The sequence below is a fragment of the Ascaphus truei genome, chromosome 3 (genome assembly GCF_040206685.1).
Source record: "Ascaphus truei isolate aAscTru1 chromosome 3, aAscTru1.hap1, whole genome shotgun sequence".
Taxonomy (NCBI): Eukaryota; Metazoa; Chordata; class Amphibia; order Anura; family Ascaphidae; genus Ascaphus; species Ascaphus truei.
Genome location: NC_134485.1, coordinates 87,979,150 through 87,995,306, shown reverse-complemented (window position 1 = coordinate 87,995,306; position 16,157 = coordinate 87,979,150). Strand labels below are relative to the sequence as shown.

The 16,157-nt window shown below is 43.3% G+C and overlaps 1 protein-coding gene across 13 annotated transcripts in view; it reads right to left on the bottom strand.

The window, feature by feature from the left end:
• Positions 1-16,157, bottom strand: part of TSPOAP1 (TSPO associated protein 1) — a 125,081-nt gene that overhangs the window by 21,540 nt on the left and 87,384 nt on the right. For 12 of the 13 annotated variants that reach the window (XM_075594545.1, XM_075594547.1, XM_075594550.1 and 9 more), the window contains 10 exons: positions 12,375-12,464; positions 12,088-12,210; positions 10,842-10,946; positions 9,428-9,478; positions 6,361-6,381; positions 5,281-5,476; positions 3,090-3,313; positions 2,153-2,262; positions 1,380-1,489; positions 10-819 (listed from right to left, as the gene is read on the bottom strand). In XM_075594545.1, the coding sequence (XP_075450660.1) occupies positions 10-819; positions 1,380-1,489; positions 2,153-2,262; positions 3,090-3,313; positions 5,281-5,476; positions 6,361-6,381; positions 9,428-9,478; positions 10,842-10,946; positions 12,088-12,210; positions 12,375-12,464 (1,840 nt within the window). The remainder of the gene's footprint in view (positions 1-9; positions 820-1,379; positions 1,490-2,152; positions 2,263-3,089; positions 3,314-5,280; positions 5,477-6,360; positions 6,382-9,427; positions 9,479-10,841; positions 10,947-12,087; positions 12,211-12,374; positions 12,465-16,157) is intronic. The other variant, XM_075594548.1, reaches the window with a different exon arrangement.

Here is a 16,157-nt window from a genome sequence, read left to right as displayed (position 1 = left end):
CACTTTTACCTGCAGAGGGAGTAGTTAGCTGCATAACCGTAGTCTTCTGCTCTCGCCTCTCGGGTGGTAGCTCCCAGGGGATCCTTTGAGGTCGGGCCTCCACTTTTATGTTATACATGGTATTGGGCCGCAAGTTGCTAAAGCTGTACCAGTAAGTCCCTGCCTTGGCCAGACCGCAGCATTCCTCATTCTGATACAAGGCATGTGAGTAGTTGCTGTTGCATGGCTGCCAAGTGATCTCAGCAGAGGTTGCTGAAAGGCTGCGAACGCGCAGTTGGGTGGGAGCTAGAGAATAGCCATGTCCTACCAGCATAGAGCAGCGCAGCCGGTCTGAGCAGCCCCTCTCTGTCACACTCTGCACAGATACACGGTAAGTCCGGGTTCTCAGCTCTAGCTTCTCAATCAAGGCTTTGGTTTGACCCCCGCACCTCACATTTTGCCGAAGCTCAGTATCCACATAAATGTTGTAACTCTGAATATTCCCACTTCCTGCTGTCACCACAGGAGACTCCCAGCCGACCACTACACTTCGGGCCAGCTGTTTGATAAGTGTCAACTTGCGGGGGTAAGGCACAACTGAGATGTCAGTAGCTTCCTCCCTATTTATTTGCAGGCCACACGGCAATGGACTGAGGCTGCTTCCATCCTCGTCTTCCTCACTTTTCTCCATACTGCTTCCACTCAAGAAGCTGATATCCTGCCCAGAGCTTTGTGATAGCTCGTTGCTCCCAGCCGGCTGGAAGGCCATCAAATCATCATCTGAGACACGTTCTACAAAGTTAGACGGGACAAGTCCACGCCTGCCATCCATCAGCTCTCCTATTTAGACAAGACATGAGAACATAATACCATTACCAGCTGTAGAGGTGGCTATGCATTTGTGCAAGTCTGATCTTATGTAATGAAAAGTTCAGTCCGCGCTCTGGCTCTTTAAACCTGGAATGTTGATCCCTCTCTGTTCTTTTGCTGCTCTCGTGTTTTGAGGTGTCTCCCCCACCTCCAAATGTGGCTTCCACCGGAAGACTCCGACGGCGATACCAATGTCAGTGTGTTTTTTCTCTTTCACTGATCTTATGTAAACCTTTTTGCCCAAGAGATTTATTTAAAATTTTACGCTAGCTGGCACAGAAACTGAAGGACAACTGATTATTATGTTGAGGGCCGCTGTATCAGTGAGGGGGTTAATATCCTTAATAAAATCAGACAAAAATCACATGCATGTGAGACCATCACTTTTGTGAAATGCTCAACCAAGCCGAATGTTACGTACCAGAAACACTACAAAGCGGTATTCATAAAATGTGTTCAGCTAATGTTCTTCTCCGTGACCTGTGTGCATGTGGGTTTCACCACACATGGCTGTGTTTTGGGTTGCCTACCTTCATAAAATCCATCATCATCCATGTCTCCATAAATGTAAATGTATTCACCAGCTGTCAGGGGCAGCTCTGCTTCAGGGGTTTCATTGGGCCCATCAAACGGATTATAGCTGGAAGAATTACATCGAAGCAGTATTTTATATATGTGTGTGTGTGTGTGTGTGTGTGTGTGTGTGTGTGTGTGTGTGTGTGTGTGTGTGTGTGTCAGACTGACTGTGTGTGTGTCAGACTGACTGTGTGTGTGTGTCAGACTGACTGTGTGTGTGTGTCAGACTGACTGTGTGTGTGTGTCAGACTGACTGTGTGTGTGTGTGTGTGTGTGTGTGTGTGTGTGTGTGTGTGTGTGTGTGTGTGTGTGTGTGTGTGTGTAAAGCTATAGTGTGTTCATACAGGAAGTGTACATCAAACCTCATTCAGTGACATTAAACGTGGATTATTGATAGTACAAATTAAATATTACCTAACATAATTATATAATCTTAGGAATACTTATAACAACTAGCAATTGAACACAAGAGTGCCTGACTGCCTTTATGTGCGTGACAATAGGCATGTGCTTGTGCTTGTGTTGGTGTATAAAGCTAAAACACTGAGGTAAATACTGAACAATACAAGTTCTGCTAGCTCTGTGTGGCCTTGAACATGTCCCCTTTCCCCAATAACGTGAGCTGCAAAATTCTGATTGCAAACCACTCCGTGTTTATTATGATTATAAATTGAATTAAAGTGACTACATGCCAACTAGTCTAGAACTACATTAGTGTATATCTCACCTGTAACGTGCAAGGAAGACTTGAAGCTTAGCAGGAGCCCGAGTCTCTGGCTCTGGATTTAATGACACACTATCCGCCTCCAACTCCTCCATTTCACTGGCAGTGTCCACCTAACAAAGTACAAGTTGTCAGAGTTTAGAGATGTTTGAGGTAAGATGACTTGGGAAGAGGTAGTGCTGAGCAGTGTAGAAATGGAAACATGCCATAATGAAGGTTGACCATATTTGGGGCGGGCCTGCAACGTGCTGTGAAGTACTGCAAAAGACTCGGCTGTACAAGGTCATACAGTGAGGGACTGAAATATTGAAATATGCGCTCTGTTTATCAAACCTGTTGTTGGTGCAATTACTTCATAACTTGGGTTTTGTAGAAAAATGCATGCATGTTTTTACAGTGTCATAGGAAATGATTTCTCTCTCTTTTTTTTTTTTACTCTACCCTGTACAACGCTGGATAAAATTTGGGTAAATGCTATCTTTACTCCTTCATAAAAAGTGACATGGCTTTTGGTGCAAATTAAATGCAAGAATCGAAATATAAACATTGGTGATCCATCTGTATTCTCTTGCTCTCCTTCACGAGTTATTACTGAATATAGGATGCAGCCTCTTCAATCTTATCTATATATAATCATAAAAAAACAGGGGATTACCCTAAAACAGTGACTAAAAGTCAGAATAGAGTGAGAGGTTTATCATATTTTACATTAAACAGGGAAAATAGGTCAAATGATCCTTCTCTACAATAAACTCCCAACATACAGGGTCTTAGTAACTGCTTTGCTGAATATACAATTTACTATTCAGTATACAGGAATATAGTTACATTTAATATTAGATTAAATTCAAGTTAAATGCCTCTATAGCTGCGTGGGAGTTAATCCTTGATTTGCAGTTAGAGCTTTGTTCGACGTCCAGTTAGATGATATGTTCCTCACCTCTGGTGTGGGACAAGACTTTGGACTCTCATGACTGGATTCAGATTTTGACGAGGTGTGTAGGGCTTCAAGTTTTCGTTTTTCTTTGGCAACCGTAAGATTCTGGACCTCCACATTGGTGACTTCACAGCTGGGCTCTGGTGGCTGAGGTAATGGCTTCTCATTTTCTGATTCTTCCACTTTGTCTTTCTCGTGAGTCTTCGGAATGACAGGCTCTCCTGCATCTATAACCAAAAAGGAGCTTCTTTGGAATGGAGACCCCAAGAACAAGCCACTCATCATCTAAGAGCCATATGTGATTGAGTACATGCACAAGCACACCAATACTATACTAGAATCAAAATACTTCCTCTTCTCTGATGACCAGAGCAGTGAGACTAGTAGAAGTAACACAACCAGGCTCCACACAGTTTCAACAGAGCCACAGGAGCTGCAACATGGGGTTGTAGGAACAACAGAAAGAAAACAGACACCAGGGGGGAAACTAAGCTTAAAGCAGCAGTGCTTCCTAAATACCGTAAATAAAGTGCGATGGTATATGGGTATAAAGAGTACACTTTTTCCAACTTATACTTTCACAGCTTTTCAAAGAAATTAAGATTTACATAAAAAGGCCAAATTCTGTTCTTGCAGAATATACAGCAGCATAAATAATCAGAAAATGCGGGCAGAAGAGTTTGGAAGAATCAAGATCATCTAAAATGAAACACACCACCTCTTTTTAATAGAACCTGCCAAAATGATCACACATTATATTTATAGTGCTGTACTTACAATTATGTTAAAAGGCACCAAAATGAGTCCCAGAATAAATTACATAAATCCATTCTGCATGTTTTGTACAGCCCCAAAGGTCGCATGAAACGCTGCAATCTTGTCACCGCGCAATGCTGTTGTGCTAGAACAATTCCAAAATGACTACTTTGTAACTTCAGACATTTAATTATCTTACTTAAAAGGTTTGCGAATGTTCAATTAACTGTGTATCTCTTAGATACAAAGACGTAGCAACAAAATTATGATGGACTACTGCTTTAAGACAAAATTGGTCACAAAACAGGAAGTTGGAATATAAGGGTTAGAAAATTCAACACATGCTTATAGTGCAAAAATCATGCATTAAATTAATCCGTGGATATTTTTGCCCTGTATTGAAACATGCTTGGTGCAGTGCCTTGAACCACTCAGTGCTTCCATGTTCCCAGTATACTGTACATCACAGGGCAAAACAACCAGACCCAGTTATAACCCCACACACCAACACCAGGTGGTATTTACACAATAAACATGTCCTGGATTTCAGTACCCTCCATTGAGAGGTATATAAAACTGGAACTGCTGTCATCAAGGCTACTGTCTAACCAACTGATCACATCCCAGGAGGAGAACTCATCTAGGAAAAAGAGCAGGTCAAGTCAAGGTATTAGGTGGTAGCCAGAATAAAGTGCAATAGCCCTTTTCAATCTTTAACTGCATTTACTTGAATAGTTATTATCAATTGATAATGGCTTTTGCACATTATTGAAAAGTCCCCATATACTGCAATCAAAACTAGATCCATTTCAGTACACCTCTCTTAAGGCAGTAAGGCACTTGAGGATTAAGTTGTAATGGACTCACAATGCAACAGGTGATGTCAAGCAACAGATGGACAATTTAGGGCAATAACCTGAGGGACATGCTGAGCGTGGTCATCAATCAACTTATAATTCACCCAAACAGCACCAAACATTAATTCCCTTTATAATATTGCCTAATGGTCAAAGAACTGGTGATACTCATGTGCCTGCTGGATGCTGGTTATCCAAAACCAAACCAAAACATTGACCATCAAGGTGACTATGTTTGATAATAACACATCAGCGGTTAAATCTCCCAACATTCATTGGTTCATGTTCATCTTACAGATAAAGAAGATAAGTAAAACATTACCTAACGGCCACCCAATAAGGTTGATGTGTACCTCAATGAATCCCATACAGACCCCGAGTTTTATTACCTAATGGTTATTCATCTGTTATATTAGGTGCCAGAGCTACAAACAAAGCCTTCTACATGACAAAGACAGTATTGAGAACATTTTCATTTCAAAGGAAGCTCCCAGATTGCACCTATATGGCTTGCATGTAAGATGCATGTATACAACAAACTGGTAATGGTTCTCTCAGCTCCCATCCACCCGGAAAATTACCACTTCTGTCTTCCTGGACATGAGGCAGCCTGGGTGTGGAGCATGATAGGGGAAGAGACAACTCAGAAGTCCCCAAGGTGCAGGTGAGCAGATCGATGTTTCCAGTTTGCAACCGGAAACGCTCTAGCTCCTGAGACAGGAGACTAAACTGTTCTGTCTGACTGCGACATTTCTCTTCTAAGAGCTTCACTTTTGCCTGGAAAGAAGACAAGAGAGAGTTTTCTTTTGTATCTTTATAGTAAAATGTAAAAAAAACCAGTTCCCAAATATTATTCCATGAACACTCCATCTATAGACATAAGGGGAACAGTTCCAGGATTGGCAATGAGGCACCATACATCACACAGGGTAGGCAAGCAGCAATGCAAATCTACTCCCTCAATGAACAAACACGCTAAAATAGCTACATGATGGACACAAATTGGACAGTGTCAGTCTCTCACACAAGAATGGAAATTCACTGCCCTGCCAAACTTTCCACTTACCCATGAAGGCACATAGTTTGCATTAGCAGCAGATACTTCCTCAATATCCTTAATAACAAACACACAGGTCCACTACCATGTCACACCATCCATTGCAAGAACAGATTCAGAGCAGCACAACTCTTATTTTATTGTCCTATCATTATATTCGTTCAGACAGATCCCAGACACTATACACAGAGTTATTGATGGCTTCGATTTAACAAAAACAAACACTGACAAACTACTGTACATAGAACTGATATGGCACAGGTAACAGGAGTGTGAAGCTCCACCCAGCACCTTGCCAAACACTACAAGCATAGACAACAGGCACACAGCGGCATGATATCCTACTCATTCATTATTCAAACAGAAACCACTACCACACAGATACAATTAGTTCCAGGTTCAACATAGACACGCAAAGGTTATCATGCCAAGTCAAAGGGAATTTACAATATTAAACAGCGGGAAATGGTCTAAGATTTAAAGGAAAAGTTATCCTAATAAATAATGACTGGGCAGTCTAAAACTAAAAACACCACGAGGTATAAACAGCATCTATCACGCATATAAACCAGCATGTTTAAAGATGAGGTTCTTTTAACAATACCTGTAAACTATCCAAAGTGTTCTGCGCATGGATAAATTGAGGGGAAAAAAAGCAAGTTTAACAACAATAAAAGGTTCTTAAATCAGCCATTCCCTTTACTTGGGATACTAGACAGGGTCTAAATGAGCAGGGTCTCCAAGGACCAAAGTGAACTAATTCCAGTGACATGCTTAAAGGGCTCTCATCTACCTTTTTCTTACCCAATTCTGACAGGTATAAGTATTTTCAATGTATTCTTTAAAGTTAAAGGTTTGATTTCCTCTGGCTTCTACCTTTTGTGGGTTGTGGGTTTTGACACAGTATTTTCAGCGAGCGTTTATACAGCCAGAGTCCATTCCCCCACTTCCCTTAAACTCTAGTGCAGGGCTGCACAACATACGGCCCGCGGGCCACATGCGGCCCGCCTGGCCTCTCTGTGTGGCCCGCATTGACTACGGCCGGGCGCCAATTAATTAGTGTGTGTGTGTGTGTGTGTGTGTGTGTGTGTGTGTGTGTGTGTGTGTGTGTGTGTGTGTGTGTGTGTGTGTGTGTGTGTGTGTGTGTGTAAAACGGGCTGGTGGGGGTGGGTGTGAAAAACGGGCTGGTGCAGAGGTGGGGCGTGTGAAAAACGGGCTGGTGCAGAGGTGGGGGGTGTGAAAAACGGGCTGGTGCAGAGGTGGGGGTGTGTGAAAAACGCGCTGGTGCAGAGGTGGGGGTGTGTGAAAAACGGGCTGGTGCAGAGGTGGGGGTGTGTGAAAAACGGGCTGGTGCAGAGGTGGGGGTGGGCTGCTGACATGTGGGGGGGGTGCTGACATGTGAGGGGGGGGGTGCTGACATGTGAGGGGGAGTGGGCTGTTGACATGTGAGGGGGGGTGGGCTGCTGACATGTGAACGGGGGGTGGGCTGCTGACGTGAGGGGGGGTGGGCTGCTGACGTGAGGGGGGGTGGGCTGCTGACGTGTGAGGGGGGGTGGGCTGCTGACGTGTGAGGGGGGCTGGGCTGCTGACGTGAGGGGGTGGGCTGCTGACGTGAGGGGGGGTGGGCTGCTGACGTGTGAGGGGGGGTGGGCTGCTGACGTGTGAGGGGGGGGCTGCTGGCATGTGAGGGGTGGGTGGGCTTCTGGCATGTGAGGGGGGGGAGTGATGTGAGGTGCAGGGGGGGTATGATGTGACTTGCAGGGGGGGAGAGAGTGTCATATTGAGGAGAGGGGGAAAGAGTGTCATATTGAGAGGAGGGGGAGAGAGTGTCATTTAGGGAAGGGGGAGAGTGTCATATTGAAGAGAGGGAGAGAGAGAGTGTCATATTGAGGAGAGAGAGTCATATTGAGGGGAGGGGGAGAGAGTGTTATATTGAGGGGAGGGGGAGAGTGTGTTATATTGAGGGGAGGGAGAGAGAGAGAGTGTCATATTGAGGGGAGGGAGAGAGAGAGTGTCATATTGAGGGGAGGGGAAGAGTGTCATATTGAGAGGAGGGGGAGAGAGTGTCATATTGAGGGGAGGGAGAGAGAGTGTCATATTGAGGGGAGAGAGAGAGTGTCATATTGAGGGGAGGGAGAGAGTGTCATATTGAGGGGAGGGAGAGAGAGAGTGTCATATTGAGGGGAGGGGGAGAGTGTGTCATATTGAGGGGAGGGAGAGAGTGTCATATTGAGGGGAGGGAGAGAGAGAGAGGTCATATTGAGGGTAGTGAGAGTGTCATATTGAGGGGAGGGGGAGAGAGTGCCATATTGAGGGGAGGGGAAGAGTGTCATATTGAGGTGGGATAAGAGTGTGTCATATTGAGGGGAGGGGGAGAGTGTCATATTGAGGGGAGGGGGAGAGTGTCATATTGAGGGGAGGGGGAGAGTCATATTGAGGGGAGGGGGAGAGTCATATTGAGAGGAGAGGGTGTGATTAAGGGGAGGGGGAGAGTGTGTCATATTGAGGGGAGAGGGAGAGTGTGTCATATTGAGGGCAGGGGGAGAGTGTCATATTGAGAGGAGGGGGAGAGGGTGTGATTTAGGGGTGGGGAAGAGAGTGTCATATTGAGGGGAGGGGGAGAGTGTCATATTGAGGGGAGGGGGAGAGAGTGTCACATTGAGGGGAGGGGGAGAGAGTGTCATATTGAGTGGAGGGGGAGAGAGTGTCATATTGAGGGGAGGGGGAGAGTGTCATATTGAGGGGGGGGAGAGTGTCATTGAGAGGAGGGGGAGAGGGTGTGATTTAGGGGAGGGGGATAGAGTGTTATATTGAGGGAAGAGAGACATGGGGGGGATGCTGACATGGGATGCTGACTTGGGGGGGGGGCTGCTGACATGGAATGGGCTGGGGGGATGTGGAGGGGGTATTGTGTTTTTGATGTGGAGGGTGGTATTGTGTGGGTGAGGGGGAGAGATGGGGGTATGAGAGATAGATGGGGAGTATCATAAAGGTTGATAGTGAGGGGTTCTGGGGGAGATGATGATGATGATGATGATGATGGAGGTGCTGGAGGAGAGATGATGATGATGATGATGATGATGATGATGATCATGATGATGATTTAACCCGTGCGGCCCAAATTTTTTTTCCTTGGAGCAGTTCGGCCCTTCTCACTTTATGAGTTGGGCAGGCCTGCTCTAGTGGTTCTCTGACAAGGACAGGTGGGATAAGGGTCAAGAAAACACTTGCCCATTCAGAGGCCCCTTGGTAAATGAACTGGCCAACTATGTGGGACTGCATCTTTAAATGCTGAAAACTATGGAACTTTTTAACAAGTGGTTTAAACAACAGTTACACAGGGAATACATGAACAGTGAGTCCTCGCTTATCGACGCCCCGCTTACCAACAGATGCCTTATCCGACGCCGCATAATACAGCCCGCCGGACGCATTTTCCGACGTCGGACCCGCCTATCCGACGGTCATTGCTTCCAATTAACATGGACCCGCAATCCGACGGTCCGTTAACCAACGGATGTTTGCGGGACGAATTACGTCGGATAAGCGAGGACCGACTGTATTGTATACGCAGTACATTTTACTCCAGGAAAGACACGTGTTAGAACAGCTAAAAGGGTTAACACCAGCAGGATTGTAATGAAGCTTGGGGTGCAGAGGGCACTCCTTACCTCCAGTAGCTGAACTGCTCCCTCGTGCTCCTTCTTAGCTTCTACCTGGGCCTGAAGTCAAAGAGACTGCTCATTGTTTTCATTACAACAGTACAATATTAAACAGCTGCAGTATTGCCAGCCTAGTTTCAAGTAATCATGTGATTGGAATCCAGTCTTGGTTCTCCCAAGTCTCCATAGACATACAGGACTATTGTAAACCAGTATGCACTGCGATTGTAGATTTTATTTATTAAAAAAAAATAATTGGATAAAGAATTGAATATGGAATTACGTCAGGATAGCAATATTGCAGTATCATCTTCTACATGATTGTCAAATCAATGAGGAATTAGTCATCTAATTGCCAGGCGATTATTATCCGTCTACAGCTCCTGAAGCTTAATTTCAGGTCCATATGAAAAAACATATTCTTAAAGTAATTATTAATAAAAAAAATGTTTTACCAGGAAGTAATACATTGAGAGTTACCTCTCGTTTTCAAGTATGTCCAGGGCACAGAGTTATAACAATACATGGTTACATTAAAAGAACAGAGGTTATACAGTCAATTCACAGGCATTTCCTGGACAGAAACAAGGGGAGGTGTACCCGGGCGCTTCTAATGGAGTATATAGTTCCCTATATATGCCAAAGATAACACAGGTGCTAGTGCCCTCAAAAAAGAATTGTGTATCTACATTTAAGTGCAAATAATGTGAACAACCTTAATATACATTACAACTTTCACCAAACAGTGAAACAATGTGAAAAAAAAGGTGAAAATATGGCAGCTCAAAACCCTTTATATGGACTGTCCTCTGGTCAAAAAAGCAAACATGTAGTCTTCCAGGTAAAGGGAGCACGTGGAACCCACGTCGTGGATATATGAGAATAAAGAATGAGAATAAAAGTTCACAGAGTTTTCACTCACCTCCGACCAATTCCTCTCCCATGAACCATTATTCTGTGTAAAATGTGAGTGAAAACTGTGTGTTATGAGTCTGTGAAATACATCTTTGTAAGATATACCACACCATTGAGTCTCTCTTCCGAATTTTCGAGACATATGGGATTCCAGCACATCCACACCTGGGGAAGATTTCCACCACTGATCCCATCAGAGAGATGGATCTCTGATATGCCCATAGACCCACCAGAAATTTGCGAGTGGGATTTACACATTTTTAGATGCTCATTTATTTTTTCTGGCTACATCATTATTCTCATTCTTTATTTTCACATATCCACGACGTGGGTTCCACGCCAACCCCTTTACCTAGAAGACTATATTTCATGGAGAATTGGGTACAGGGGACAAAAGGCTGGTGAGTTTCAGATTGAAATAGAGAAGCTTTAACATCAGCTTTAACCCTGCACCCCCCAACATGAGCCTCAGCGCAAGGTGAAGGAATTTGCAAATACTGTACTGTACCTGCTGGACACGTTTTACTTCCTCCTGCCTCTTCTGCAGAGCTACCAGTGCATCTTCATGATCTTTCTCCAGTTGTTGCCTTCTCTCCGCCACATCTCGCATGTGCTGCAAGACAATGGTTGCTGACAATGACCAGTTCCAGGGAGGAACAGCTAGAGTTAACATGCTGATGCAGCAGGCATTGTTGCATCCAATATCATGCAACTCGCAGCTCCATTGAATTTAATTGCAAATTGCACAATAACGTGTGAAAACTCGAGCCAGCGGCAGCACATTGGAGAAAATAATGGTTGCAATACCATTATCTACTATATCTGTATCAAAGGCAAAGCTCAGTGCAACATTAATGACAAACTATAGAGGATTATAGGAAAAAAGTATATATATTTATTTAGCAACGAAAACAAAACATATTGATGTACTCTCAAACAGACTGCTCTGAGTATTGCATCATAGCATTTCACCTTTGAGTTTGCTTCTTGTTGCCTTATAAGTACAGCTGGGTGAAAACATTGGAGATGCTTTATCCCTAGGCAACAGGCATTGAGTGTGCCCATAGCAGTAATCTGGATCCACCTAATATGCATGAGGATGCTGCATATATACGCACTGTGTGCTCCATTCGTTCTTGATTGCACAATCATATTACAAATACAATCCTCTCTGGAACTGTGATTACAAAGGAAACCGATCTTTTGAGTGCCAGTTGTAACTTTTTATATAATGCAGAATTAAAACAGTAGTGATACACCAATGTATTTTTCAGAGTGCTTTATCTGCACTAACAGAACTATAATCCTCAGCGTGAACTCGCAGCACTTAAGTATGAATGTAATGACTAAGCACAAAGTATTGTAATTATTGTTTAAACACACACAAATGAAATAGATTTACTCTCTGCTCACATTCAATATACTGTATCACTCTAGCCATACATTCACCTCCACTCAAAGATTGCGCATATTCTCACAGCTCAGGCCTCAGTCATAGTACAGGCACGAGCGCGACCGGAGTGCATGAGTGCCTTTACTTGCAGAGATCTGTGTCCTGCAGGGTTGAGCGATAGGGCATGCCCGGGGGTGGGGTGCCCGTGACGTCACGTGAGCGGTTCGCCCTCATTGGTTTGGATTTGGCGCGATCCGTCAGATCCACTATGGATGCAGCCTCAGACATTAACACACTATATAATGCCCCACTTAACGCTCCCCATGCTCACTATCTTCTACAATGTTCACCTCACACTGACCTTCAGCACTTGCTCTAGGTTCTCCAGCTTGCTTTGCAGTCGATGACTCTCTTTCAGAGCAGAATCCCGTTGCTCAGTCACCTGAACTAAATGCACCCTCAAGTCAGCATTTTCAGTTTCAACCTGCACAAAAACAATGTGTTTACATCAACATATCACACTCTACTGCTTTATAAATGAGAACGTGAAATAATTTAATTAGCAGCACAGAGTTCCCACTCTTCTCATCTTACAATTAATACCGTGAGGAGCAGATTGATGTGAATAAGAAACCATTATTTGTCTACCTTGACTGTCCACTTTACTTTGCTACTCAATCTTGAGTTTTCTTCCACCAAGCGGACATTCTCAGTCTGCACCTTCTGAAGCTTGATCTCCTGTCCACATTCACGAAGGGAAGAGCAGAAAAGGAAAGACCAAGAGAGTCGGCTTTAGGAAAGAGAAGGCAAATAAGCTGCTATGTATAAAAGGTCATGCTTGGTTTTACGCTCCAAGGATACACTTAACATTATTGCCATGTTACTGTATACATGTTACAGTACTTACTGTTGGTCTAGAGCAATACACAAAAGAACACTGGTCTCATTTATGCACCACCTCACAAATCCACTCTCTTCAGCTCATGAAAGATGTTTCTTATTCCCTCATCCCACTTTTCTTCACAAGACTTAACAAACCTCTGTTTCTCTCTCGACAAAAGGGAACATTAGAACTTCATCCTGAACACCGTCTCCATCCAAACTATCCTGCCAGCAACATCTGTAACCTAATGCTGATCAGTAAAGTATAATGTAGCAATTGTTTTACTGACTGCCATATATTCAACCATATTTCATACTTGATACCGCTGCATCTTCCCTTTAGGCCTTTTAATAAGACAAGATAGAAAAAATGATCAGCAGTACTGCCGCTTCTAATCCAGATCAAAACTCACCAGTGGAAGAATATAAAAATAATTTATTTAACTATATAAAACGGATACATCCACGGACAAAAAAAAAGTAGGTTCTCATCATGTCTGTGGATGTATCAGTTTTATGTAGTTCAATAAATTATTTTTATATTCCTCCACTGGTGAGTTTTTGATCTGGATTAGGAGCGGCAGTACTGCTGATCATTTTTACTATCTTGCATCATCACGATCGGACGGACGCCGAGGAGGGACGTCAGACACCCACTCTGGGTGCGACGCTAAGCCAGGAGGCGCGGGGGGACCGGTACCAATCGTGAGTAACTTGCTACTCCATACCAGTTCGTATTAAGGAATCGGGACATTCTAAGGCAGCCACTGTAATATATCTATTGACAAGGGTCTGCACCCATTCTACCCCTGCACGTACCTCTACATTAGGCTCACAACTCCGCTTTATATGCTCCGCTACACAGCTTCACTATTTAGGCTTGTTTAGCCACAGTTTACCAGCTTGCCCTGGAGTAACTAGACGGTTTTCTCCATCTGTACCTTTTAATAAGACATTAATAAATTGCACAAAAGTATGTGCAAGACTACTCAATATTGAGTTGTGTGTTAAAAATATTTTAGGCACACATTTCCTGCTAATTTACATTTTGTTTTTTGCCTTGATGCGATGAATTTTTTTTGCTAAACTGACACTGAGGATATTACTGTAGAGTCAGATCTAAGTGACAGTTGAAAGATGTTTGCTGATGCACAAGGAACAAAGAAAACCTGCCACAAAAATTCTCAGTTATAACAGCCTGGGACATCTGTGAATATCAAATAGTTCTCCCCATTAAAATATGCACATAGAAATCTACATATAAATTATATTTAGGAAAAATGACAGGAAATAAACTTTATAGCTCTCCTATAAACATGACAAAGTTTGGAAATGTTAAGTTAGAGTTGTCTCTTCATTATATAAATCTGCCTCCTTTGGGTTAATCAGTAAATTAAAAGTAACATCCGTTTCAGAATTTTAAGGCCATACATTTGTATTCTTGCCGTCTGGCTGCTTTTTAGTGCATCTGCCCAGAACCAATACTACTGCTGTTTCTGAATCTATCTGGAAGTGAGCTTACTGACATGCGTCTCCTCCGTTACTCAGGATAGCACCATCCATCTTTCATGGTGGATCGCTTTGCCCTGTGTCTTCACCTTTCCATTAAGTCCCTCCCTTAACACCATATCTGATGTTGATATATAGAGTTTCAATTATTTTAAAACTTAGTTTATTTTAAAAAGCACGTTTAAAAAAAATCAATCCAAATGGTTTCTTTTTTTAACCTTTACAATGAATACTTGTTGTTACATTTATTCAAACAGTTAATGGCGTGTTTTTGTTTGTTAATTTCATGCCTGCTACTAAAGATGTAATAATCACTATATCTGCTTCTCTTGATTGTGTTGCACATGGTGGGAGCCCCTAAGGGCCCAATTACGGGCTATGGCCTGGATTTGGGCCCTGAACCATGGGGGGGGGGGGGTTGGAGGGGTGTGGAGAAGAGTGGGTATAGCAGAGTGTAGGGAGAGAAAAGAGAGGGGGCAGCCAACGGGGTAAGGGAGAGAAGGGGAAACTATGACTAAGACACAGGAAGAGACCCAGTGCGTGAGAGGGAAGTTCTGGCACTGAACAGTAAGAGGGGAGGAAGACGACTACAGGGGAGGCATAGTGGAAGAGAGGAAGAGGAGGAGCACAACAAGGGCGAGGAGGAGAGTTAATGAGACACAATGGGAAAGAGGACACAGGGGTATACTGTAGCACAAGAGTCCTAACTAGACACACACACACATATATATCTAATCTGTATGAGAGTGCCATAAGGTATCTCGTATATATGTGCAAGACGGCACCAGGGACCTTTTGAATTGAAGTTGACAACTGAAGTCCAGTCTCTTGCAAATGCCATTTTTTGGGGGAAAGCAATTTAAAATATAAACACCATATAATACATCCACTGTGTTATCCCTTTTCATTGAATGACAAGATATATTACTTGCATTCAATTCCACATTTTGTATGTCTATATATTGCAGTGGGAAAAGGTCGCAATTTGTTTTACCAAGAAATGATTAAAGAGGGAAGGAGGTCAACATTTTCCAGAGGGAAATCCCTGGTGTTGCATTGTGGGTGGCCTGCGCGCCAAATTTGCCGAGGTTATGCCCGGTGGCAACATTTTAACGTAGCAATCCCCAGTTTTGGAATAATGATTTGTTTTGCCAAACTGGAACTGTGAGATCCAACAGAGCTAAACCACATTATACCGAGCTCTGGGGACTTCCAGGTTTCTAAGATATTTACCTTTATAGGTGTTGGTAAAATTAAAGTAAAATCAAGGGTTTCTGCAAGGGTCATCCAATAGAAAGCTGCAATATCATGCCCTGATGACAGTGTGGTTCCTATTGGCCCATGTGAATGTGGCTTGTTTTCATAATAGTGAGCAGAAACACAGGCACATAAAAAGTTACTTATCGCTGGAATGGGGGATCATTAGAGCTACAAATAGCATTGATCGGCTCCGTTTCTATTAAAGAAAAAATAAACGTGCGGAGAGATTGCTGCTTTAAAGCGATTATGACAATGCCATCGTACCAATATAACAGAAATAACTTGACGTTTCAAACCAAACAAGAAATTAAGGATAGATTTACTTTATATCAATTTATCAATTAACTAACTTCTCTACATAACAATTACCAAGCACACACTAGAGCAGCGGTGCGCAAACTGGGGGGCGCAAGATTATGTATGTGTGTGTGTATATGTAGAAATGTGTGTGTATGTATGTGTGTATAAGTGTGTGTATATGTATGTGTATATGTGTGTGTGTGTCTGTATGTATGTATGTATGTATGTATGTATGTATGTATGTGTGTGTGTGTGTGTGTGTGTATGTATGTGTGTGTGTGTATATGTGTGTTTGTGTGGATATATATGGACTGCAGTGTGTGTTGTGTGTGTGCTGTACCTGTTGGTTGTCTGTGTGTGTGTGTTGTGATTGAGTGTGTGTGGGTGTTGTGATTGAGTGTTGTGTGTGTTGGTGGTGATTATGTGAGTGTTGGTTGTGACTGTGTGTGTGTGTGTGTGTGTAGTGATTGAGTGTGTGCT